This window comes from Falco peregrinus, chromosome 4, assembly GCF_023634155.1.
Source record: "Falco peregrinus isolate bFalPer1 chromosome 4, bFalPer1.pri, whole genome shotgun sequence".
Classification (NCBI taxonomy): domain Eukaryota; kingdom Metazoa; phylum Chordata; class Aves; order Falconiformes; family Falconidae; genus Falco; species Falco peregrinus.
The window spans coordinates 45,684,633-45,710,895 of record NC_073724.1 but is presented as its reverse complement, the minus strand read 5'-3'; the positions used below and the strand labels follow the sequence as shown (position 1 = coordinate 45,710,895).

Here is a 26,263-nt window from a genome sequence, read left to right as displayed (position 1 = left end):
AAAGTCAGGCATATGGCAGCCTAACCATGGTACTTCAGCTGTGTCAGGTGCTGTTCCTCTATGGCTTCATCTCTGTGCTTTCACTGGAGGAAATTAAGAGCTACCTCAAGAGTAGATTGAAGCGGTGCGAACCCTGTGACCATGAGACTTCTACCCACACTGCAGGATGTTACCACAGTCATGACTCAAGTGTAATGCGCTCCAAAAGAGCCAAGGCTGGGGTATGTCTGCTAACAAACTGAGTGGTATCGTAACTGGCCAATTCTTAACCCATCCAGCCACCCTGCACAGAAGGGAATTTGAGCTCTTTCATGCTCTCTCTCTCTCAGCTTTCCCCAAGTGCAAGAGTTCAGCCTAGACTCTGGTGCTTCCAGTGCAAAGAGTAGGTTAAGAGTAGGTTGGAAGAGGAGACATGCTTTCTGATCCTCCTATCAGGCTGTAGTAACTACCCTGTAATTGCAATTCATTTTGTTCTTTTCTTGGGGGGGGGGGGGGGGGGGGGGGGGGGGGAGGCAGGGGAAGACAAAGGAAAAAAGAAAGCGTGAACCCACATAAACCAATTTCTTTCAGCAAGCTTGGGACTATAACTATGCCTAATGAAGCCCTGAGGCCAGATATCAAAGGCAAAGTGTAACTCCGTTAAAGCCAAGTGGAATTAAATCACTGTAAAATAGACACGGGATGAACTGATTTTTCCACAGTTTTTGCTGGAAGCAGACAGGGAGAGAGACAATGTTGTCTCCTAAGGTTCAGATCAGACCGATCTGCTGTGTTCCTCAGGGCCTATGCCAAGCAGATGTGGTTCTCTACCCGTATCTAGAAAGGGAATGGCCATTCCCATAGGCAGGGACTTCTCTGCAGGGGTACAAGCACCCAGCATTGCCATTGTCTCCAACATAGTTAAGCCCAAAGTTGGGTTCAGAACTTCTGACTTTCTATTTTTTCTATTTTGATTGTAGCCTGGATGCACGAAAAAACAAATCTCTGTATATCTCAATATGCTGTTCTCCCACTCACATATTTTCTGAACACATTAGCCAATATCTATCAAATGTGACATAAAAGAGCAGTCTCAAATGCCACACCTACACTGTCTTTGTGAATGCTGTTGGCTGTATGCTCAAAGCCCAACTTTCTGACCACCACCACCATCTTAGCCTCGGAGCATATTCAAAGCAGTGATCATGACAGCACCCCATTTGAAATGCCACATGAAATCTGGGGACTTCTCATTGCTTTCTGTTTCCTCCAATACACATTCCCTACCTCACTAGACAGCTCCACACCCAAGAGCATCCCAGCCAGAGCAGCTCACATCTGCCAACTCCTATTCCATACAGGAGGGCAAGCCCACCACTGAGTGATGGTGGGAGGCATTAGATGTCTGTCCAAGACAGAGAAGCTGACCACACTGCAGTACCAGAAGCCTGACATGACCGATTTGCCACCTGGCAACACTGAGAGATCCACACCTGTCTCCATCGGTACATGGCAGCATGGAGCACCAAGACACCCAGATGGACCAGCACAACCAAAAGGCTCCCTTATCACTGCAGCTCTGGCACAAACAGCATTTTTTCTCCCCTGTCTTTCAGCCGAGGGCCTCTGCTCTAATTGCGCAGAAAAATTACCAAACTAGGGTTACACAGCCAAGTAAACCGAATAGCCTTGCTCTCATGAAGCTGGGATAGCACTGGCTAGCCACAGCATGGCACACATATGTGTTCCCTGATGCTATAAAATTTTCTAAGGGTTACTGTCCAGACTGTATGTTTACCCCTCTCACCTTCTCAGCTCCTTCCCACTCTGCACAGAAATTGCCACCCTGGCCACCACACCATTTCTGACAGAGCAGCAGGACTGTCCAGTTATCTACATGAAGTCAGAGGCAGAGAAAAGTCAGAGGAGTGTGTGCTCTTTATTAGTGTACAAAACACCCCCTCTCCAGTGGGACCACCCTGTCCCTCTTGTACTAGCCCACCCTCCCGCTTCCACCTCTGCAACCCAACCCACACTGCACTCCTAGCAGGCCTTTAGGAGTCTCCCATGACCTACACAGTGTTTTCCCACTCCTGAGCCAGGGGCTGGCTAGCCCAGCATCTCAGTACTCATCAGAAACAGTGCAGAGCAGCATGAGTCATGTTGGGATGGCACGGTCCCTTCTGATTTCTCGTCAACATCCTCTGCAGGCCAGACCACCTTCACCAAGTATCTCTGTCCATGCAAAGTCCATCTCGTGGGAAGGATACACAAATGCACTGGCACTACTTTGCTGTAAAGAGGGCTGGCTTCTTACGGATACAGGCTCTGGATGCCAGCCCAGGCAGGGTGGTACAGACAGGCATGGCACCAGCCTCATGCTGAGAATATTCCTCTGTCCTCTCCATAGTCATCATTCCCTGCCAAGGGTCAAAAGAACCAAACTGCTACTGCCAGCTCCTTCCAGAGCAGCCCCAGCAGGAGTGAGCTACTAAAATAGCACATCCAGTGCCTGCTGGATGTATCTGCGAGGGATACAGTGCTCATCTAACAGTGTCTCCAGTCCAACTCTGGCATCCTAGTGGAGAGGTAGAGCACTGGACACAGCTAGCCCTGCCAGACTTGGAACAAATACAGGTATATGTGAAGAGGGAAAACATTCTTACATTAAAAGTGCACTGCAAACAACTACCTCCTGCCACACACAGGGTAGTACTAGAGCCCAAATCACTTCAGTGCTCTCAAGATTGGTATGTCACAGTATGGTCCGACACTAGAGGTACGGGGAAAGAGCTAAGGGAAGGAGATAGGGCCTCAGGAGAAAACAGTAGCTTTGCAAGGAGCAGATCTCTCCACTCTTCCTCTTTTTAGCTGTGGGGCAACTGGGGCAACCTGAAGGGACTCTTAAGGACACGCAGAGTAGACACATACTGGCTATTTCAGAAGCCCTTGGGAAACTGAGCAAGGCAACAAACACACATCAAAAATAATAAGCAGACACAAGTCACAAAAACGGGCAGTGTAGAAATCCCCAGCAAAGGAAAGGGTCAAACATCAGCTTATTACTATTAGACGCCAGAGAACTGACACAAGGGACAGTGCACAAAATCACCGTACACAGAGGAAATATTTCAGAGTTCAATCAGCCACATCAAAGGACATTATTGAAAGCAATCTGTGCAAAAGATGAATCTGGCCTGTAATTTCTGAAGAAAAAATATGTGAGCAGACAGTTCTCCATTGCAACCCCACTAACTAAACCATTAGGGTCAAGTTAACATAACAAAGATGATTTGAACTATTAGTTATGTCTCATGTGACAGTGTCAGGGAAGAACAACATGATTCAACTTGAGGGAGGAGAAATTCCAACAAAGTTAAAATAAATTAAAAAAAAAAAAGATAAAAGATAGAAGATTACAAAGCTTCAAGTTTCACTTGAAACCAGCAGAAAGAAAACTGCATTTTCAACTATTTATCTAATACCAACCATGGTGTGTCATTGAAGACTACGCTTTCTACTACTAAAAATATAATACAGTGAATAGGATTATAATTGCATATGGATATACTGTAATTTCATGTTTCTCTGTAGTACAGTTGCATCATCTAGTGGACAACACAGAGACTGCATAAATTTTGTACTAGTTTTATGCAATTTAGTTTGGGGTTCATTGAGTATCTTTGCTTTTCCATTGAATACAACTCGTTGCGGTGCTTTCTAAAACTTTATACTGGAATTACAGATATCCACTAAAACATTCAGTGGAATGAACTGGAAATGTACTTTTTTCCTTTACATTCCAACCTGCAGCAGACTGATGCCACCTAAGCTTTGTTGGACAGGGATAAAATCAAGTTGTTCTACTTGAATTCAGCCACTGAACTGCTTTTGTACTGAAAGGATTAAAACCATTGATTTCACATGGTTCAGATCCAACTGCTCATCCAAACTGAGGGAAAGTTAGCAAATTTTTAACACCTTTAGTTCACATTTCTTGTGTAAAGAAACACACAAAGTTCTATTGGGACAATTTCCCTCTGTCCTGGAGTTCATTATCTCCATCACTGCAGTCATAGATGCACCAAGCACAAACAAACCCTTCAAGTCATGCCCAAGTGTGGCACTTTTAAAGGGGTATCCTTTATCTGCTAGGTGGGGAGGGGCTACATACTTGGTAGACATCCTTTTTAAAAGTTCTTTCTTTGGGAATGTCATCTGTGAAATGTTTTCACAGTGTACCTAAAAGCTTTAATTATCAGGGTGTGAGAGTTGATACTCCCTTATCTTGTCCTGAAACAGGTAGGTCTAAAGGCACTTAGCAATGATAGATGATCTCCACACATTACAGCTGAAGAAAACTGTAAACTAGAAGCCACTCTCTGTAGAAGATCAAAGAAAATCCATGCCATATTTACATAAATTGACACAGGAAAGATACTGTCATGAGATTTCATGTTGATCAATTTTTGGTGACCTCGGACTGCACTAAATCAACTCCCCCCTCAAAAAAAAATATTAAAAATCAATCTGTGCTATTTCTCTCATGCTCTTATCACAAGAAATAAAGCTTCTCTCATTGCACCTACTCAAACTCAGTGTCTTCATTGTAGTCACAGAATGCATTCCTACTTTAGGTCTCTGAGTAACACTGCACAAGCTGGAAGAGAATCTAGCTCACTGCCGTGGTCTATACCAGGTTTGTACTGCTAATGGTAAAAAGCTGTGGTTTATTCCTCCTGTTGCTGAGATTTGCAGATACTATCTGAAAGGGAATTTATACGAAGAGGGGAATAACTATGTCTTTCCACACTAAGATCACAGCTAAATCCCTTCTTAGACTAACAGAGAGCCAGAGTCAAATGTTAACATCATGACACTAAAGCTAAGCGATTAAGATGTCTGCAGCTCAAAGGGGCTCTAGTTAAAGCAGAGGCTGAGACTAAGCATCTTCACTCTTTGAAAACATGATTTAGTGTTCTGTAAGACAGCTGGAGAGCAGTCCCAGTGCCGTTACTTCTTCAGGCACCCTAGCTCTTAGCCCATCTTGGGATGCCCTGCCTTGCATATAGTTTAGGTTTGATTCAAAAAAAGAATTTAAGGTTTTGCTGACTAGGCATATATATACATAAATGCCGAATCATGACCCAGGTTACATTCATTTATTCTTGTTAAAAATCCATTGCTATTGATGTGTGCTACAAAAGCACTAGTTCCAATTCCATAGTTTATTCAGGCAGGATTTTGCCTTTGACATTAAACACACATGGCTCTATTCAGAACGCTTGCTACAATGCTACAAAGCTGGGGGCTTACTGCTGTGCTTACATGAAAGACACAGACAAGCAATTCATACTGCCTACTCTCCTGCACTGCCAGATCTCCTTCCGACACTCCCTGGAGGGTGTGTAGGAGTTACAGAAGTAGAGCCCATATTCAAACCACCTGGTATAAATGTGTAGTCTATAGTGCAATACCAAAGCAAATAAACTTCTGTCAAACTAGTATCCATCTTGCAAGACATCCTACAAAAATTGTTCTCAAAATAGCCATCCCCAGGAAAAAAAAAAAGAAAAAGAAAAAAAAAAACCCAAACCAAAACCACAACCAAACATCCTTATCATCTTTAACTCTGGTACCATCTCATTATAAAATTATAAAATGAGTAACACATCTGTTCTTAGAGAATGAAAAAAGAATTTATTAAAAGAAAGAAAGAGGTCAAACAGTTCAAATGTAATCATAGAAACTGCAGGACATGTTGAAAGCAAGAATCCCTCTAGCCCACTACCCTGTTTCCCAGAGTGTCCACCAACACCTTAAAAGAGCAAGCACAGGTCAAGCACGTACAATACTTGCCATCAATACCCTCCCAGCCTTCAAGTATTTTGAGATCAGGGGACTATGTAAGGACAAAGTTGTTTGGCTGGTAACTGCCAACAGCTCTGTCTTCCATGTGTATGTGCTTTTCACCCATGTCACTTTTTGTATCCATATACCTTAGTAACATCAATGGGTTTGTCACCACATTCTGTTAATTTTGAACCTGACTTCTTTAAGCTTCCTTTGAAAGCCCTTACACTGTGAATGCTCAGTCACCCTCCACCCGCTTTAAGCCATCCACACCTTCTGTAGATCTTTTTGCAGACCTAACCAAAATGGCTGGGCAACAGGCACGGGGGTCAGGGTCTTAGCCCCACTTATCTCTGCTGTAGGTAGGCTCAGTGGTACAGAAGGACCCTCACACAAGCTAATGAGTGTTGCCCTCTGTATATAATCTCAGTAGAGATTGCATTCCCAAACCCAGACAGTCACCTCACCCCAGTCAGTACTTCAGAATGGGACTGACCGGAGTATAAAATATGGTGCCAAGTGACTTGCAGAGGTTAAAACCACAGTTTAGGCAAATGTGAAAGCAAGTTGGCCCAAAGGATATCAATAAATGTGCTTCTAGTGCCAAAAAGCACTTCAGTTCCTCTCTCAACTCATTCATACTGCCCTCTGCTCTGAAATGTAAAGTAACAACACGCTGTATCTCCATATGAACAATACAGGAAGTCTCAGAGTACAAGAGTCTCAGTGCATTACAGTAACCAAGGCAGAAAAAAAGCTTATTTTCAGAATTTCCTAATCCTAGGAAAAGATTACAAAGATGGCACCTCAAAACCAAGAACTTTTGGTTTTGGAAACTGAGTAACAACAGTTACACTTCTCCCTTTGAACACAAACCAAACACATCCTTCTAGGCAGGGAAGGGCCCTTCTCAGAGCTCCAAGACATTTCCTCTCCCAAACAGACTGAGGCAAGGAAAAAAAAAAATAAAAAGGCAAGGAAAACCCCTGGAATCCTAGCAAGTTTACACAATAATATTCTTGTTCACAAGGTACCACAAAAAGTCTGAAAGTGCATTTGAGCTTGAATACTTAACGGTTTTCTCTTGTTGCATTTCTTTCCTTAAATTATATCATTAGCTAGAATGCCTTTACTGCTGTATACCATTCCATAATTTCAAAAATAGAGAAGCTTTGTAGAAAATAAAGCAATATTTCTACAAAAATAAACACTTTAAAAACAGAGTTCTAAAAAAATGCTAAAAATAATGAAAAAATCTATTAAATGTGATTCCCCACAAAATGCAAAATAATCACAACACAATCACAATTATAAATGAAGTTTTTACAGCTTAAGTAAGGGTCCTGCCCTGAAATAGCCCTTGAAGAAGTCTCTCTAGCCTAATTGACATCGGGAGCTCTAGATCCCTACTTAAGTAGAACTAATACTGAAAAGCAGCTCATGAGACTATCCCCTTGTAGACGGAATAGAAACATTTCTCAATGTGATCACCAGGACCAAATGGCAACAGAATTAATTGCCTGGGTGGTCTTCCAAACAAGAAACAGAGTTTGAAGTGATATATCCTTTCGGCTCTCATTCCCAGCAGGAGTCGTCAGAACACAAACTATTGAGTCTGGAAGGAGCTTTGAGAGAGTAAAGGAGGGAAATTCATGCTTCCTTAACATTCAAGAAACACTTGGGCTGAAATTGCAAAGGAAATTATTTGGAGTTGGTTCACAGTAGGGTTGATCTGTGCTCTAGTCTGCATCTATTACTCCAGGATCAGTACAGGGCAAATGTTAAGTGGCTCTGTCCTCTTCCTCTCTGTCAACAACCAGAGCTCAAACACATGCTGAGGAGTATCTGTTCAATCCTATGATCCATACTTGAGCCACACAGGCAGCTATAAATTCTAGGACAGCTGGAGCCCACAACCCTGGGGCTGCCCAAATTACCCCAGAAGCTGTTTTGCTCACAGCAGCCATGATTTCAACAAGATGTGTCGAAAGCCACCTGTGCTCCCCCACCATTTGGGCTAATCCTTTGTATTACTGAAGAAGGTCAGCAAAGAACAAAATAAGACCCCGGCTCCTGTGTGACCCTGTAAACAAAACTAGCCATATTCTGATGACTTTTTTACATTATTCTTTGCTGCTCCATTCCATTAAAACAGTTGAGCAAGTCACATCCATAGCAAATGAGCTCCAATCAGCCACAGCTATCACAGCTCCAGATGAGTCAAGTTGTCACCATATTCAAGCTGGAAAGAATCTCAGCTGATTTTTGTAGTACCTTCAGGTCTTCCAAGCGTAGCGCTTCTACCAAAGCCAGGTGGTTTTTGAGGTTCTCCTTGTTCCTTTTCAACTGGGAAATCTGAAGTTTATACAAATGGGATGAAATTACTAAAAATTTAATTATTTAATATAGGACATGAACATAAAATTTGTGGAAAGCTTATCTATAGTAGAGATTCCATTAACTATGTCAAAATGGTGGGGGTGTGGGGGTGTGGGGGTGTGTTTAATTTTACACAAGAGAAACAGTAATAGTAGTAAAAGAAAAAAAAAGGGAAAAAAGGGGAAAAAATGAGCAAAAAATCATATGGATAGGAAGCATATCAAAAACAAGGAGAGGAAGGGAAGGGTAATGTTTACATGATATTTGGCTCCTAAGTCCATACTGTCCTCAAGATGTTGCTCAAAACCAGACTGACCTCATACCCTGTACACATATAAGTTTCCTTTGCAAAAGTGTGGTTTTAGCAATTCTTTTCCATGACAGCTATCAAACTTGACATTAAGTACACATTTGTTTGCCAAAATTCAGAAAGGAAGAGAAGATTGTTTTTCTAAGAGCACAGACCTCCCTTCACAGGACACTGGCTGACATGAGTAGTTCATTTGGCTTCACTGGCTTTAACCAACACAGCCTTCACTTTCTGCAACAAGGCACTCGTGGCAGGTCTGCAACATCTTATGTGCCCATCTCATACAAGTCTCCATTTTCTTTTAAGAAGTAACCTCAACAAACACACTGATACTGTAGGCAGAAAAAGATTAAGTATTTTTCACTTGTTTGCAGGGCTTCATATAAGCTTTGTAACATGGTTCCTTTCTTTGCTGCAGTCACAAATTCTGCTGAGCAATTCAGTGCTGTCAGTCACCCTGAAAATAAATTCTATACCACCCCAGTGCAGTCCACTCCCTCCATCACTATTCTCACCCCAGAAAATTACACTGCTGTACACTTAACGCTAGGAAAGAAAGGAATCTGGACTACCTTGTTATTCCAGTCAAATTACCTGGAGAAGGACATGCTGTGTCTCCTTTATTAAAAAATTGCATATTTTTGCTGCTATATTCAAAGTCTGCTCTTCATTTCTGGCTGAGATTATATCACCGAGCAGCGTTCTCCTCCAGCAAGTACTAGAATCAAAATGTTTGAACAACACACAATCATTTGCTATATTCCCCAGCTGAATGATAAACATATGGTCATGCTAAGAATAATACTGCTGGCATAAGTAAGTAAGGTTAGCATACATGAAAAAGGCACACAGCATTCAGCTATAAGACTGATAAGGCAAGGAAAAGAAAATTGAAATTTAATGGTCTGGAGCAGCAGTTCCAATCCTCCACCACTACCCTTTTAGCCAAAGCCACAGTCTGCACTAAGAGCAATGCTTCTGGTCTTTACTGCTCTGCCGTGCTGCCACCAACTTCAGCAGCACTAGTGAGGAATAAGAGCTGTTCACTCAGAACTGATTAGCATGGCTTCTGCTAAACTTCACCTCACCTGGGCTTGTAACCAGTATCATTGGGAGTTATTTTTAGTTCTTATAATCAACCTATTTCCCTCAGCAATTAATCTTCAAAGCATAAACAGCTTTGAACAAGAGAAACTGTTTTTTATTTATTTACTATTACAAGCAAAGTCCAGGTAATAATTTTTATTAATGTTGTTTGAGGCATATTTGCCATCTGGAACAAATGATCAAATCTGCGCTAACAGTCACTGGAGATGAACTTCAGCAACTTACTTGGCCCTAGAATTTCAGAAGCAGCCTGTGGAACACATGCTTCAAAGAAATCAAGCAAGGTCAATAGCATTTAAAGTCCCATGAAACGAACAACAAAAAAAAAATAAGGTCCGGAGTCTGAGCCTTAAAGTAATAGCTGATTCTCAAAATAGAAAGGGAAAACAATGGGGTGTATCTAGTATTTAATACAATAAAGCAAAAGCCCAAAGCAGCAAATAGGCAATCACTTTGCATTATATGGTGTTCTCTGCCTTTCTTCTTTTCACTTCTCACCTGGAGTCAATGAGATAGACACTGGAGATCCAAAACAACTGTCCCAGTACCTCACACACAGCCAGCAAAGAGCAAATAAAGGAAAAGAGCAAATGCAAATTGTCTAAATATTCAGAGTACTGAAACTTACAATTCATCTGCTCCAAGACTTAACAACTTAAGGGCTGTGAGGAGTCTCCAAGATGGTCCATCCCATCCAAAGGTCAGATTCCTAAAAAGTCAAAAGTGATGAGATGCAAAAAGTACAGGTGATCTTTTAGAGCATGATAGCTTTCTTCCTCACAAGTGTCAACATGGGAAGATCTGCTTTTCAGAACTACAGGACTCCTTGACTCCCCTTTCTGTGCTGCTGTCTACAGATAGGTGACAGGCTACATCTTGAAACCTATCTCAAGCTTTGATATTGGTGTTAACCACTGTTACATTCTCTCACAAACAGCAAGCAAATCAGTTTGTTGAAAAAAAAAATATTTTATGCTGGATTCTGATACTAGAAGCAAAATTTGACTCCCAGGAAAACTGAAAAGAAAGCTCACAGGGAAACAAAAAACTCCAGACACCTACTCTAAGAAATCATGATCCTTTAGAATGGAGAGTTTTGCATTTCTTTGCTTGTCCAGTGGTGAAAAGTATTTGAGGAGAGTATCTGCATAAAAACACATTTTAGACACTTAAGTAAATGGTATGTAGAAGAAACCACAATCCTCAATTCTGAAATGACATTTCAACCATATTTTTCAAGTACCTACAAGACAAAGATCAAAACCTGTTACATTTTGGTGAACTTTATCATAATCAAAAATGTATCTACTTCTGAAAGGCTATCAGAAATCTCCAGGTTTGTAACCTTATAATGGAAATCCTGACTCAAATTGAAGTTACGGACCACTCTCACCAACTTCATTTTGTGGGGATCAGGACTTCAATCTTGAAGTCAATGATACAATCTAAGACAGCCAGTTGGAATCTCTACATATATGCTGCTAAGAATTGCAATTTTACAAAAGGAAAAGTCACCAAAGAACACTTTCCATTTTAAAGCTTCAGTCCTTAAATTCTATGCAGTTGAAAGTAGTATCAAACCCTATTCCACTTCTTGGAAATACACACAAATATTTTCATGGTACTGAAAAAAAACCCACAATGCCTTAATGTGCATATTGTGCATTGTGCATATATGTAGATGCATACGCATGAACTTCATCACTATCCTTTAGTTATACCTTTTAACTGACATCTCCTGTTGAAAACAGAAGGATTAACAAGTTCATATGCTCTGTTCTCTACTATTGGGCCTTTCAATGTCAAGACAATCTATAAATCCAACCTGATGAGACATAAACACTGCTGTGAGGGTTATCCACGGCAACAAATCCATATTCTAGTAGCAGTCGCTGATTATCATGAGGCCCATAACAGATAAATACTTCTTCATATTTTCTGCACTGTGAATTTGTCCAAATTTCATAGCTTCTTGTCCGTTCATTAAATGCAGCTTTTACCTTCATGAAGTTAAAAACAAAAGGTTTTACTCTTGGCAGGAAGACGGGGTGAAAAAGGAATCAGACCCTGAATATTAAAATCTAACAGTATTGAACACTCAAGTCTAACACTGGAAGAAAACAGGTAGTGTTACAGATGTCTGGAAAGGCAACCCATCAGCATGAAGAACAGACATCAAAACCTTAGTCCACAGGATGTGCTACCCACTGTGGCAACTTATTATAGAAGACTCAAATCCGCAAATAAAGATGGTTTCATGCAGAGTTGGCCCCTTTTGTTCTGTCCCAACTCTGCTGGCACACAGCCCCTGACAAAGGGTGGAATTGCTCTATGCACTTTCCTAAGGCTGCTCAGAAGCTTCAGCCAGAGGTGAAGTAACCCAGGGACCATGTAATTTAAGATTTGTCTCAAGAGCTGAGCCTTTTGGGGAGCAGAGTAGGGTTATATTTACAAACTGCTACCCTGGATGCAAATCTCACCCAGCCGCGATGGGCTCTCCCTGTAACTTTGCTTTGCTACATAAACTGAAACATTTGAATCAACTTTATTCAACTGCCTTGGGCTGAATAACAAGCTCCAGGGTATATATGAACCCTGAGTACTCAGCCTGCATGTGTCCTCAACAGACATTGCTCCCACTATGAGATTTCTCACTGACCTCCAGACACTCCCAAACCATCACAGAAATACATACTGTATTGAGATACTGCACTTACAAATAAAGAAATTAAGTGATCTATTTTGTTTCTTACCTGAACATTTGGACTGTGGTTTAGCAAATCTAAATATGGTGCCAATGCATAAACATCTGGCTCAAGAGAAAAACATTCCCTCTGTGCATGTTTCATGTATATTGTCCTGGTATTAATAGAGCACCAAGCCCACTCTAGAGCACTGTAGTTAAAAATAGTTCTTGTGTTCTCAGCAAACAAAGGCTGCAGAGAAGAGAAAAAAGCCTTGGAAGACACATACAACTCATGGACTGTCGTTCTCTGTTCCTGAGCCTTCTTTTTTAAAGGTTCGGGAAGAAGGCTTACTACGTCACGCTCCAAACAAACAGGGCAAGTGTATGTCTTGGGTAAAACATCAAGATACGGCTTCCACAGAGATTTCTCACCAGCATGCTTCTCTGCTATTAAAAATGTGCACAGTGCTATCAAAGGAGATACAGGAGGCTTCCATCTATTAGAAAACAAAACAAAAATACCAACACAGCAGATACACAGAGGTGAGATAGGAAATGGATGCATGCAGCAGTATTTTATCTCTCTTCTAGTTATTTTAAGTGTTATAAATAGCTTCTATTTTAAACTTCTTTGTAGTTCATTTCCAAGTCCTTTTGATGATTTCAAAGGAGCTATAAAAGCTGGTTTGTAGTAACAACTTCAAGCTCACCTCTTGGGTTGGGTTGTTTGGGTTTTGGGTTGGGTTTTTTTTTCTTTGGGGTGGGGGGGTGTAGGATACATAAGAAGTACTACATATCCAGCATAGGTCTTTGTTCTGAATTTTCTAAAAGGCCGTGTTCATGGGACTGCTTTGCAACTCCATTTTATCCTCCTTCTCCTATTGAAGCACATTCAGAAATTCCCAATAAGCCATTCATAACCGCCATTTAGGTCCAAGCTTTCCCTAGAGGCAGGTCAAGTTCAAGCCTGTACCAGTCCTCAGCTCTGCCTAGCTAAAAGGAGATGCTTTTTGTCCAAACCTTACCTATCTAAGCATTCCACATGCATGAAAGTCCACAAGAAATACTCAAACAAGTTAGGGTATGCAGTTTAAAGCCCTACCACTGCTTAAGATGATTGATCCACTAATAAGCAACCCACCGTAAACGCCAGCTTGCCCATAAAGCATCACTTTTCACTTACCTCATAATGTATTCTCCCAGGCAGCTACTAAGGACAGTGCCCGTGGTGAGCAAGCATTTCTCAGGCAATGAAATAATCAGATCCCCTGCCTTTGGGGAAGGGGGGTGGGGAAGAGGGAACCACACACAAAGATTAGTAAAGGTCAAGTGTAAATGACTCATCTACTACACTATTTCTGAACAGAGAGACCTTCTCCAGAGAACACCAATGTCAGGAAGCAAACAGATATGTATTGGGTTTGCATGGCAAGGTTTTGATAGTTGGGAGGGCTACAGGGGTGGCTTCTGCAAGAAACTGCTGGAAGCTTCCATTGTGTCTGATAGAGCCAATGCCAGCCAGCTCCAAGATGGACCGACCGCTGGCCAAGGCTGAGCCAGTCAGTGACATGGTGTTGAACTTGATGGAAACTGGCATGGTTTTAAGACAGTCACAGTCCAGGGAAGGAGGACAATTTCAGTCACTAGGAGCTGCCACCTGCAGAGTGTTAACTGTTCACAGAAAGTCTGGTGTCTGGCTATTCACTTTCTTTGTACTGAGATATATTTTAGAGTAGATCTCACAAATGACTGAACTTCTATCAACACAGCAGTATGGGGTAGGGATATTTTAGGTCATGTCTATGCTGACGCTGTTTGCCAAGCTGCTGTGTGTGTAAATCAAATTCATGTCTGGCTTGAGCCGTACGTGCCCATGCCTGTAGGGAGAGGACATGAACCAGGTCAATACTCTCCCCTTCCCATTCATCTCCTGAGTTTCCCTATCTTGCTCAAGCCCAGTTGAGTCTAGCTCTCATTTCACTTTCTGCAGACTCCCAACACTGTGGATAACCTCAGCTTGTGGCTTCAACTGCTGGCTCCAACCCTGAGCCAGCGTAAGAATATACACTGTTCTCTACACATGACTTTGCCAATGCATCTCCTTCCTACCTCTTGCTATACTATTTCATAAAAGTTTCTGGGTCTGATTCCCCATTATTTGGTATACTATTCTCATGCCAGTTAGGAAACGTCTCCAACAAGCCTATTTTCTGAGAGACACTATTCAGTCAGAGTTCAGCCTTTCTCCGCCAATATCTGAAAGGCAAGGTATTTTTTGTATCATTCCCCTTTTCTGCTGGGAACGTCTGAGAAATTATGTTTCTATTAGCTGGTCTACCAAAATGACCCGTGCTGTCAACATGAGGTTAAATCTGTAGTTTCATATTATGGCTAAAACAATCTAAAGCCAAATGCTGCTTACAAACCCATTCCTTTCCTCCATCCCCCTCCCTGATAAGCCATTCCTCCCTTTGTACCAGCACTTGTCTAACCAAGGTCAGAGATTTCAAGGAGCAAAGCTATTGAAACTAATAATTTTTTTGAAGACAGTTTTCTGTTACTTTAACTTCCTAAAGCAACTCACCACACAAATGGGAAAGACTGTTACAGTCAATGCAAAGGAAGCTAGGGGAGCCAGCAGCTGAGGGAGAAGGGGCCTGCTCCTTCTGGTTTCAGTTAGCCACTGATTGCCTTAAACTGAAACACGAGACTATATACCAAATCTCTGTAAATGTAAACAGGAATGTCTTCATCCAACAAGCCCTCCCAGATATGCTAACACTGCAAATTCTGGTATTAGCTGGAAACTACATTCACAACAGGAACTGTGAAGACTTTGTCTGGAATTTTGAGCTTTGTTTGTTGCAAAAGTTATTATATCTAAAAAAAATCTGAGGAGCTCTTGCATGACAATCAACATTACTAACCTGAAGAGCCTTTGTTGTCATCAGTCCTCTTCCTGTATCTGAAATGAGAACAAAGAGGATGCTTAAATACATGTATATGTGTAAAATACAGGAGACTATAATAAGCTGCAATAAATTAACAGACCAGCAAGGAAAAGCTCTAAAAGAACATACATTATCTCTTACAAATCATAAAAGCTGGTTATGGATTGTTCCATATATATACCTTATTTCTTTGTTCTCTGATTCTCTTTTTACTTTTCAGGATCCTGTGAAAGCCCTTCCCTGAATCTCCTGCAACACTTCCTGTCCAGTTCTTTATACTCAACTTCTTTTTCCTAATTTTTTTCTTTAAACACATCTTTCATCACTGGCTGCTGTTCTTGGTTTCAGAGTTTTAACTAAACTTTAAAATTTCTATTTACAATGTTTTTCTCTGATTCATGCTATTCTCTCTACTATTTAATATTGAAAAAGTTTTGTAACATAATCTACTTAAAGAGAAAAAATACAAGTATATACCTTTACTGTAAACAGTTCAAAGTTAATCCCAGCTCTAAAATCATTTACTTATCTGTATCACTAGATCTGCTGAACTTGCACGGGGGAAAAAAAAGATGAAGAAATGATAACTAGGTTAGATTCTGATACTGGAAATGCTTAAAGAGATACTACTTTCTTCTTTAAAACTGTGCTACTGACACTAAGAATTTCTACAAGGAATTCAGCATAGGTGTGCACGTTTTGCAGCATACCAGAGTATTCTTGTACAAGAGTTTTACATGAGATCATCTTTATGTAAGAAACAGTTCATACTACTTCAGGCCTCCATACCTACTTGTTTACATTAGATGGCATTCATGTGCATTTGCCAGAAGTCCTTAAAAGACCAACCGTAACTGGTTTTTTTTTTCCTGACGCCAGCCAAGTGTGGGGTTCAAAATGAAAGCAGGAATATAATATTCTTAGAAGAATCAGAAATTCATACCACCAATACATAATTAAAACATTACCCCAGAACTCTGCTGGCCTTAAATTACTGTCTTCAAATCCTCTGTTTTTCAGCCACTTCTTAAGTTTAATGTATTCCAGCTTTTGACTGCAGTTGACTAAAAATAAAAAATGAGGGGATTAATGCTATAAAATAGCACTCTGTTGGAAAATCAAGAAAATTGAAAATTTTTACTGTATAGTCAGAAAAACTGTGTTTTGGACATTGTAGTACAGCATAATAGAATAGCAAGAAAGGCTCCCCTCCAACTAGTTTACAAAGTTCTGGGCACCAGGAGCTCTCACACTGTAGGAGTTATTCAGCATATTCAAGGGTCAAGGAATTAAAGAGTAATGTAGTACTTGCCATTAGCCAGAAAAGAGAGCTCATAATCACGATGCTCTGCTTGGGATTCTAAACTAATGCTAGAATATTTACTTAGAAAAAGCTAACATTTATGAATGTTATTTTCAAACTACAAAGATAGTTTGACAAATATACATCATGACACCCTGACAAACAATTGGTTATTTTATTATTTAGCAATACTTCCAGGGACAGTACCTCCACCCATAAAACTCTGCAAGTGTTTTCTTCTTCTCTTTCGGCCTGTTCGACCTCTGTTTTTCTTCATATTAAGTAACAGATTTTGCCTTATTTAGACAACCTGAATTAAAAAAAAAAAAGTTACTTAAAAATATCTTTAAGTCCCTTTCAAATAGTACATGTTTCTTTTATCTCAATAAAATCAGAGCACTGACTGTTTAATAAGCTGTGTCTCTAAAGTTTAGGAAACACGCTAGAAGCAAACACCTAGAGGAGGGTGGGTGAAAGGGATGAGGAAAGGCGGGAAGCCCTTACCTCCCAAACATCACCCTGGCCGAGGCACGGCCATAACCCTCTAAAGGAAACGAGACACCCGTGTTCATGGGCACACAACTGAGTTTTCAAACAGCTAATGTATTACAATTATGGAAAATTAATGGGCATAAACAGCCTCTGCAGTTTGTTTCTTCAAATAACAAGAGCAGAATGGGGGTCTCTAATCGCACACGCTGCAGAAAACCTCTCGCCCCCCCTGTGCTGACCAGAAGCGCCGGCCCGGTGCAGCACCGTGGCACAGCGCAGCTCCACACTCCAGCATGCACGATAAACTGAGCTGTATCAGCCACGCTCCTTACACCTCGGTCTGTTGTTGAAAGGTGTATTTAATTTCCCCGTGCCAGCACCACCTTTAGCTGAGCCTCAGGAGCGCAGGGACCGCCTGAGGCGAGGGCGCGCCGAACGGCGGGGCAGAAGGCCGGGCACGCCGCCGCGCAGCTCTCCCCCGCCGCGGCACGGCCTCCCCCGCCGCCAGCACGCCTGAGGACGCCAGCCACCCTGTCCCCCGGCGCTGAGGGGGCTGGTCTAACAGCACACCCCCCCCCGGCAGCTCGGCACAAGCCGTGCGGCCGCCAGTGACGGGCGACCCGCTGCGCGCCCCAGAGCGGGGCGGAACCGCTGAGGGAGCGCTGGCGCTTCCCGCCGCACGCTGGGCCGCTCCGCCCCTCCCGCTCTGACCGGCAAGGCCCCGCATCGCCCCGGAGAAGCGGACGCCGCTTGGGGCCGCCTATGCCCCCGGCATTTTAAGGTAGTGGAGACTGAGGAGTGTAACGAGAAACCCCACCACCCCGGGGCGACCCAGCTCCAGCTCCCGATTCCCTCCCGGGCTGAAACCGCAACGAGGGAGAGAGCAAAGGCGGATGCGCTGCCCGGCATCCCCCACCCCCGCCAGCCCACCTGCCGGAGAGGGCGCAGGCGCGGCCACCCTGTCCCTGCCCGCCTCAGGCCCTCGCCCGCCCCGCCCCCGCCCGCCGCAGGAGGCGGGGCGTCGCCGCCGCCATCTTAGGCGCGTTCGCCGCCGTCACCCGCGGTGTGTGGGCGTGTGTGGCTGGCGGCCAGCTCGTCCTCTCGTCGCCGCGTAGAGTTGGGGAGCGAGGAGGAAGGCACCACTGCTGGAGGTGGGTGAGGGAGGGCTGGCTGCCCCTCCGGGCCCACCCGCAGCTTCTCGCCGCTTTCCGTCCCTGTGCGGGGCGCGGCGGGGCCGCAGGACGGCCGTGGTGGCCCCGCGGGGAGGAGGGGGTCCCCTGGGAAGTCGGGCTTCGTCGTGGCTCGCGGGTTTGCTTTGCGTTCCCCTTAAGCAGAAAAACCGGTCCTGAGGAGGTGGTAGTGAGTGAAACGTGCTGGTTTGCGGCGAGGTGGGACCTTGGTGGTGAGCCGGGGGGTGGCTCCTGGCCCTGGTGAAGTCAGTCAGTATAGCTGGGCAGGCTTCTAGGAGCTGATTGGGACTTCACCCAAGCTAGATGTCTGCTTGTGGTCAGTTACGAGCTGATTTGGAAGGGAGGTGGCAATTAAGTCGGAAGTGGACAAACCCAGCGTTTTAAACTTGCTTTTATGGGGGAAATGCGTATTTGTCAAGCATGTTATGTCTGGAGTAAAAGCAGCAAGCAGGCTTTGTAGCTAGAGCTGACTGGAGTGTTAAACAGAAGAAGCATTGTAGTCAATTTATGTTCCACTGTTTTCTTCTGAAAATGCTAGAATTGGTTCTCTGGGCCTGATACTTGAAGATCAAGCTACTCCCCTTTTTTTGAGCCCGAGTTGTTCACCTTTGCTTCAGTGCTTGAACTGAACCAGTTGAATATCCTTAAAAGACAGAAATGGTATTCCTGTAAGGTGTATCTGCAGAAGAACTTACTCCCATCAAAAGTTAATGTACCACTAAAGATTAGTTATTGACTTTTTTTTTTTAAACCCAGTTACTGGTTGAGCTTTCTTCAAAACATTAACACTAAATCTGTATGTCTCTGCCCATGCATGCCTCATGCTACTTTACTAAGTTATAGTTACTTTGCACTCTAATGTAGTTTTTTATAATTCAAATTAGAATTCTAAATACGATTTTAAAGAAAAAAACACTTTAATCCATTTTCAGATAGCCATCTTTGTCCATCTGAGTGTGAAAATTTCTTTGCTGTTTGCAGTTACTGTCACTTTGTCATACATTTAGAGAAGACAATGTCCAACGTGCCAGTGGCTGTGGTGACTGGGTCCAACAAAGGGATTGGATTCGCAATTGTGCGGGCTCTGTGCAAGCAGTTCCCAGGGGACGTGTACCTGACAGCCCGAGACCCTGGCCGTGGCCAGGAAGCAGTGGCAAAGCTCCAGGAGGAAGGGCTGCGTCCACTCTTCCATCAGCTGGATATCGATGATCTGCAGAGCATCAGAGCTCTCCGTGATTTCCTAAAGGAGAAATATGGAGGGCTGAACGTGCTGGTTAACAATGCAGGGATTGCTTTCAAAGGTAGGAAACTGTCTGGAATAGTCCTATGTGCTACAAAGCTGTGTGGAGGAGGATAGTAGGTGTATCAAGGATTTTGCAAAGTTTCTTTTACGGGACTTATGTGCCAGTAGCATGCTTCTGGTTTTTTGAACATGATGAGAGGATGCTGTGAAACGGCTCTTCCTCTATATGCGAAGTTAGCCCTAAAGATGCTTTCCTGGAGTATTGTATTTACATCACACGGAGAGCATGAAAATACTTAAGGCACCCAGTGCACATGAGCAGAGTTGGGTTTATTGCCTCAGTGCCCGTGAATTTCCCCAGGCCTGTGGGAGCCCATGATCTGTATGAATATCAGCCATGTTCCTCGGGGTTCTGTGTTTTCTCTCTCCTGCAAGCCTCGTGCTTTCTTCTATGCATTACCTGCTGAAGGGTTCCAGTTGATAAAAAGGAACCCTGCACCCTGGCTGATTTTGTCATCTTTACTTATCTTTGACTTTGTCAGACCATTCAGTTACCTATAGAACAGTTAACCTAAATCTTGCTGTGCTGAGCAAGAATTTAACCCTTTCATGTTCTAGTGGACAGTAAGGCAGGGAAAGCGAGGAAGACACAGCAGTTGTAAGGTAGAAGAGTGTGTTCTCCTTGTAGGTGTCTATAAAAACAAGTTGAGAATTACGTTAGCTCCAGATAGAACAAATCACAAGCATGACTACTCATTCATTTCCTTGTCATTACAAACCTGATCTTTCCATATTTTCTGGGTGGTTTTGGTTTGTTTGGGGTTTTTTGTTTGGTTGGTTTTCTGTGGGCTTTTTAATCTCTTTGGCTGGTGTCCAGTTAGGTCATGTAACTGTTCAAGCACAGTGTTGTGCTCGCTTGTCTGCTCACAGCACGAGTTAAGGAGGCCTGTCAGGTAGTATGGATCAAACATCAGCTACTGCTGGGGATGGAGCTTCTCATGTAGTGGGAGTGCAGCAGTGATGTTCTGAAGTCCAGTAACTGTATACTTTGCAAGATTGCTTGTGTTCAAGATCAGCTTAATAGGAGGCAACTCTTAATATGATTGCCTGAGCTTCAGGATGGCCTCAAGACAGGTGTTAAAACCTTGCAGCAACAGTTAAAAGATTGTATCTCTGTCCATGCTTATCAGTCATAAAGACTGCAGGAGCTCAGAGCAGTATTTCTTCCATTGGTAATCAGGGCCTTAGCTCAACTTTCTAGTGACAGTGAGTTTGAGTAAGACTAGGCTGCAACTACAGCAATTGGAGTGCAGTGTGTGTTTCCTGTTGCTGACTGTGCAGCAGCTGTAGCCTCTATCAAGGTGGATACTTGGACAGGTGAAATAGAACTCCTCATGTTGCTGCAGCAAGATTTGCTAGAGCTTAGATTTATTATCATGGAGCCACTGAACAGATAAATAGGTAAAATAGCATAAGCAGTGGAGTTTCTGTTACTTCCTTTACTACATCATAGATTTTTCTATTTGGAAGTTGATTCCAGATGTTTAGCCTAGACCTTCAAGCTGACATCTCACTATGAGTCAGCAGTAGGTCATACAACTAAGAAATGTGAGAAAGAAGCCAGTTGTAAATGTTGTGTAAGTATTTAGTCCAGAGGTTAGAAGGTTTAACACTTGTGTAAGAACTTGCTGTGACATCTTCCAAGACTGATGTTTCTACCTGAGCTTGCTTCTTGCCTCACCAGGTTTCAGCTGCCATCCCAGAATTTATGCTTTCCTTTCTTTATTGTGGTGTTATGTGTTGTTGCTGTCTGTCAAAGATTAGATTTGCCATTAAACTTAACTTATTATTCTGGTTTTGTGCTGCACTACAGATAGTCCAGCAAAAACTGTTCCTGTATGAAATGATTATGTACCTGTGGGCTGCCTTCTGAATGAGTTTCTGTGAAAACAGTTGTTTTAGTAATGCTTGTTAAATCAAAGGAGTATGTATCTATCAGATGTTACAAGTAATATATCATGTTAGGCAAATGTGAGTGGGTTTTTGAGTGCAGGGAAGCTTCTCCCTTGCAAAGTGGGTATGGAAGCAGGAGTTTGGAGTTATGTAGCAATATGTCATGATCTGGCTTCATGTCTCATTAAAATGCAGCCAAGTGCTTTGCAAAAACTTGATGCCATCAGTGCCTATTGCTTGAGAACATGAGTCATTAAAGCTGTGTTTTGCAATAAAAACACAACTACATTGAATACTAAATGACCTGTTACTGCTTCTCTTTTGAGTTAGCATAGGTCTGGGCCGTGAAGACCTGCCTAACCTATGTAGGTGGCCTTCATCACTGTGGAGATAGGGCCTGTAGCAGAAGAGGAGGAATGCTGTTACTTTAACTCTTACTCCCCCTCAAAGTAGAGGATGCATAGCAGGTGGGTTATTGGTGAGCCAAATTGTCAGCTGATAGCACATCCTCCCCCACTTTTGGTGGTGGCAAGCTGTCAATTCTGCCTGAAATTGTATCTTTACAGTGCAGTTCCATGGTCTGCGTATGTCTACCTAAGTCAGCTCCCTTTCCTAGCTGCTGATTCCCACTGTTTTGCTTGTGTTGGCATAGATCTGGCAGTTCACAGGGTGATTTATGACATGAGTATTTATCACTTTTGGGATTGGTTGGGACTTTTTGTTTTCTTCAAACTGCACCAAATCTTATCCCTGCATTCTTTATAGAAGGTTTTACAGTGTATGTTGCAGTTCGACAGTGTGCTGACTTCAAGTCCCAGCTAAGAACCCGAGACATGACAATGTAAGAGTCAGGATATAGAAGCAGTTGTCTACCCTGTTGTTGGATGGCAGTACCAGGATGGTAATCTAACTTTTGCATCTTCAGTGACAGCATCTTAGATTCAGGTTCTTCCTTTCCAATTTCCCCTCTGCCCCCTCCCATTCCCTGGCATGTCAGGATGGTGGCAAAGTGTTGTGCTATGCATTTTGGAGGAGAGGGCACCTCGAAGTGTGTTTGTATGTGGTAGAGACGGTACAGACTGTTCGCTGGGTGTGAGTAGGTACAGGCAGGTCAGTGGGCAGGTTGGCCAGCACGTCCTGTGAGAGCAGTCTTCCCTTGTGTCTTCCATGTAAAAGGCAGAAAGACAAGCAGCCTGTGGGTTGGCAAGTGACTCTACAGGGTGATGCAACTGGCTCTCCTGGGGCAAAGCTAAAACCCTCAGCTAAGAAAAGGTGAAAACATGATTAGCTCATTGTTAATATAATATTGCAGAGCTAGGTCTTTTCATTAACAAGAATGTGAATGTTAATAATGTTGCTTTTTTTTGCATATTTTAACTGATCATATACCTGTTTCTTAATTATGAAAAGAAACAAAATCAGAAGGACCTAAGAAACTTTTGGAGTTTGGTAATTTCCTTTCAAACAGTAGTACAATTCTAATGTTTTTTATTATTTTATTTTTCTTCCTTCCCTTGCTACCACCTCATATGAAAAGTTCATGACACAACTCCATTTGCAGTCCAAGCAGAGGTTACGCTGAGGACAAACTTTTTTGGAACCAGGAACGTTTGCACAGAGTTGTTGCCTCTTGTGAAGCCTTATGGTAAGTGTAACATAAGTAGAAAAATAGTTTTACATTAGTTTTTGTCCTCATTAAATAGGAAAATCCTGTCCAGTCTCAGATGCACACTGCCCCATAGCAAGAGGAGTGTATGTACCTTGCTGTACTGTAGATAAGAGAACATGGCATTTCTTGACCCCCAGAATGTCTCCACTATGTAGATTTAAATCTACTTTCAAACTGGTCACATTCTTCTGTTACATATTGAAGTGGAATTCTTGTGGTGCCCTTAAGAACACAGAGAGAAGTTGCCCGTGTTAACTCCCTACATAAATTGTCCTCTTTAAAGCAAGGACATTTTGATGATACAACTAGTATGAGGAAGTACGTAAAAATAGCGTTTCAACTGTGTTCGATGTGACATGCGTGTTCTTGCTACTGCTGGAGAAACCTTCCCAGTACGCTGTTGGTCTGTCTCAATCTAGACTGCAGCCCTTGCTGTATTTGCAAGCATCTAGTGATGTAGTTAAAAATGACAGTTGAAGGTGTACATTGTTGCTGTGATTTGGTGATGTTAGGAGTAACTGAAAGGAAACCCTTTATACAAATGGCAAATAGAATGGGGCAGGGTCAAGGAAGATGGATGCATCAATAATAAAAGAGGTGTTAGCAACATGCAAGTAGTCTGTAATCATTGGACAACTGTCCTGCACAGAATGCTTCCGTTCTCAAAACCTGGAGCACGGAAGTGCCCTAGAATGCTACTGACATCAAAGATTATTTGAAAGGAGGGTATTTGGATCTAACGCCTACACCAAATCTAAGGGTTTGTGGGGTTTTTTAAATGTAGTTCTTTTCAAGACTTGTGATCACTAGATGTTTTAATGGATATTTAGGTAAGTGCTTGCTGCTATAAATGAAATGTACAAACATTTAAATACATGTAGGTTTTTAAAAGAGAAGTCGTCAAGTAGATAAGAGAGAAGTTGGGAACAGTTAGTCCCTAGGGAGGAAGGAAAGGACATAGTAAATTAATTTGGTGGGACAGTAAGGGAGAGAGTAAACAGTGCCAAAATTGCAATATAGTCCTCTTGCGGTAGGGGTGAAGGATGAGTGTGTTAATAAAGTAATTAACAGAAAAAGTTAATTTCTTTTGTTTTTAAGTTCTAAATTCTTATGTTCGTTCTCTAGTTCATTGCCTGAATGGCTGTGAACTAGCAAGAAAGAGGGAAATGGTGGAACATAATTTTGGAGAAGATGAGTGAATTACTGATTCAGCTGACTTGTTCCTCTGTACTGAAGTGCTGGGATATGAATAGCTTACTGCAGTTTTGCATGCTGGGGTTTGTAAATCTTTGAGTATTCTCTAAACAAGCTGATGGTCTCCCTGCATTAAGAACTAGATTGCTTTTCCTGAACTCTGTATTATTCTAGCTTTTGAGGTACATTGTCACGGCCCATTACTTGAGCAGAAGTGAAAATGTTTTCAACCAGAACTTTGAGAGTAAGGTCTGGCTACCATTACTGAGAAAACCACTTACAATCTGTAGGCATATTCATAGTAGTAACAGACTATTTCCTGGGAGCATACCTGAAGTTCAATAGGGAGCTTTTGCAGGTTTACACCTTAAATTACACTCTGTAATAGAATACACTAGAAACATTTGACAGAGTTCACTGTGATCTTCCAGCAGCTCTACAAAATAACCCACACAAAATATTTCACAGGTATTCACCTATGTAGTGAATATGTAACTGTAGAGCAAGTCCACCTCAATGTCTGGGCTTGTTTAATATGTGTGAAACTAATCAGTCTATTCTCTTTTACCAGGTAGAGTGGTGAATGTCTCTAGTATGGTAAGTAGCTCAGCTCTGGGAGGCTGCAGCCAAGAACTACAGCAAAAGTTTCGCAGCAACACAATCACTGAGGATGAGTTAGTGGAACTCATGACCAAATTTGTGGAAGATACCAAGAAAAGTGTGCATGAGAAAGAAGGATGGCCAAATACTGCCTATGGGGTATCCAAAATTGGTGTCACAGTCTTGTCCAGGATTCAAGCCCGGATGTTAAATGAGAAAAGAAAAGGTGACCACATCCTTCTCAATGCCTGCTGTCCTGGATGGGTGAGAACAGACATGGCAGGTCCTAAAGCCACTAAATCACCAGATGAAGGGGCTGAGACCCCAGTTTATTTGGCCCTTTTGCCTTTGGATGCTGATGGTCCTCATGGCCAGTTTCTTAGTAACAAGACTGTTCGAACCTGGTAAGCTTGTGTGTGTGGACTTGTGCAAGTGGTGATATGATGTGAATTGGCCTGTTCTGTGGTAGGGCTATTACCCAGAGCAGTCTTATCCCATCCCCAGCAGCAACAGGGTCCTTTACCATTGCAACGAGCATTACAGTTAGGGTACTCCTCTGGTATTAAGTCTGTGCTAGGCTACACTTCCCAACAGTCTGCATTAGCCTGCTCACAGTATTGACTGTGTAGCCTGGAATCTGTTTTTTGGGCGTTCCAGCCAAGATGATACTGGCTAATCTGGTCCTAATGTAGAGGTGCCTGACCTTATTTACGTGAATTTACTCTTAATTAAGTCATTGCCAACCCTTCTTCCACTCACCGTGAGACAGGTCTCTGCCATGGAGTTAGGATGAGGAAGCAGATGCCTTACACATTCTCAGCACAATAGATCTCTTTCAAGGGACCATAACTGCTTCTTGAGGTTGTATGGGGTTTCTTAAAGGGGGGAGGGGGTCATCCTTAGAGCTGCAGTATGACCAGTCTGGGGGGAGATTAATAAGACCAGAACAGAATCACTGCTATATAGAGGCTCATTACTATCGGTAAAAAATGGAATTAGGTGAAAATAAAAACAGCGGTGATATACCATTAATAGGAAAACTTAATCAGTTGGCTTTATTAATATGTATGTCAATAAATGATTACTTCCTGTTTTGTCTTCATCCAACTGGCTTATTCTGATACTAAAAATTTATGATGTTTGAAAATACACTTTCATTTTCTGCAGCTAAGTTTGTAGCTGGAATGTGTGATCTTTGGACTATATAAAGAGAAAATAAACTATAGAATTGATATAGTAAACTCTCTCAGAACTTCCAGTTCATTTCTTGCACAGTCAGATTATTACAAACCTGGATTAAGTGCTCTTCGTGTAGTAGAGAAAATGAACTGTAATTGTTACAATAATATTGCAG

The 26,263-nt window shown here is 42.5% G+C and overlaps 2 protein-coding genes across 4 annotated transcripts; one reads left to right on the top strand and one right to left on the bottom strand.

Annotated features, from left to right (window-relative positions):
• Positions 1-490: 490 nt before the first annotated feature.
• Positions 491-18,046, bottom strand: SETD4 (SET domain containing 4). Of its 3 annotated transcripts, none has more exons than XM_055802060.1 (11): positions 17,991-18,046; positions 16,776-16,878; positions 16,234-16,329; positions 15,242-15,279; positions 13,498-13,586; positions 12,382-12,811; positions 11,454-11,628; positions 10,691-10,772; positions 10,257-10,337; positions 9,116-9,239; positions 491-8,187 (listed from the first exon to the last, which is right to left on the bottom strand). In XM_055802060.1, the coding sequence occupies exons 2-11, from the start codon at positions 16,843-16,845 to the stop codon at positions 8,053-8,055; spliced, it is 1,320 nt and encodes a 439-aa protein (XP_055658035.1). In that variant the 5' UTR covers positions 16,846-16,878; positions 17,991-18,046; the 3' UTR covers positions 491-8,052. The 3 variants fall into 3 exon arrangements, with proteins under 3 accessions (XP_055658035.1, XP_005229553.2, XP_055658036.1); XM_005229496.4 differs by lacking the exon at positions 17,991-18,046 and adding an exon at positions 17,393-17,959; XM_055802061.1 differs by having other exon boundaries at positions 8,045-8,853.
• An 8-nt stretch (positions 18,047-18,054) lies between these two features.
• Positions 18,055-26,150, top strand: CBR1 (carbonyl reductase 1). The gene is made up of 4 exons (XM_027786293.2): positions 18,055-18,211; positions 19,232-19,551; positions 22,984-23,091; positions 24,881-26,150. The coding sequence occupies exons 2-4, from the start codon at positions 19,266-19,268 to the stop codon at positions 25,315-25,317; spliced, it is 831 nt and encodes a 276-aa protein (XP_027642094.1). The 5' UTR covers positions 18,055-18,211; positions 19,232-19,265; the 3' UTR covers positions 25,318-26,150.
• The last annotated feature ends 113 nt before the right edge of the window (positions 26,151-26,263 follow it).

Coding starts and splice junctions, on each gene's coding strand:
- SETD4 (XM_055802060.1), bottom strand. CDS start 16,845: ATGAAGAAAAACAGAGGTCGAACAGGCCGAAAGAGAAGAAGAAAACAC. Junction 13,587..15,241: donor TGACAACAAAGGCTCTTCAG/GTTAGTAATGTT, acceptor CCTTCCCCAAAG/GCAGGGGATCTGATTATTTC. Junction 10,773..11,453: donor CAGTGTTTATGTCTCATCAG/GTTGGATTTATA, acceptor GTTTTTATGCAG/ATACTCTCCTCAAATACTTT.
- CBR1 (XM_027786293.2), top strand. CDS start 19,266: ATGTCCAACGTGCCAGTGGCTGTGGTGACTGGGTCCAACAAAGGGATT. Junction 19,552..22,983: donor TGCAGGGATTGCTTTCAAAG/GTAGGAAACTGT, acceptor TCATATGAAAAG/TTCATGACACAACTCCATTT. Junction 23,092..24,880: donor GCCTCTTGTGAAGCCTTATG/GTAAGTGTAACA, acceptor CTCTTTTACCAG/GTAGAGTGGTGAATGTCTCT.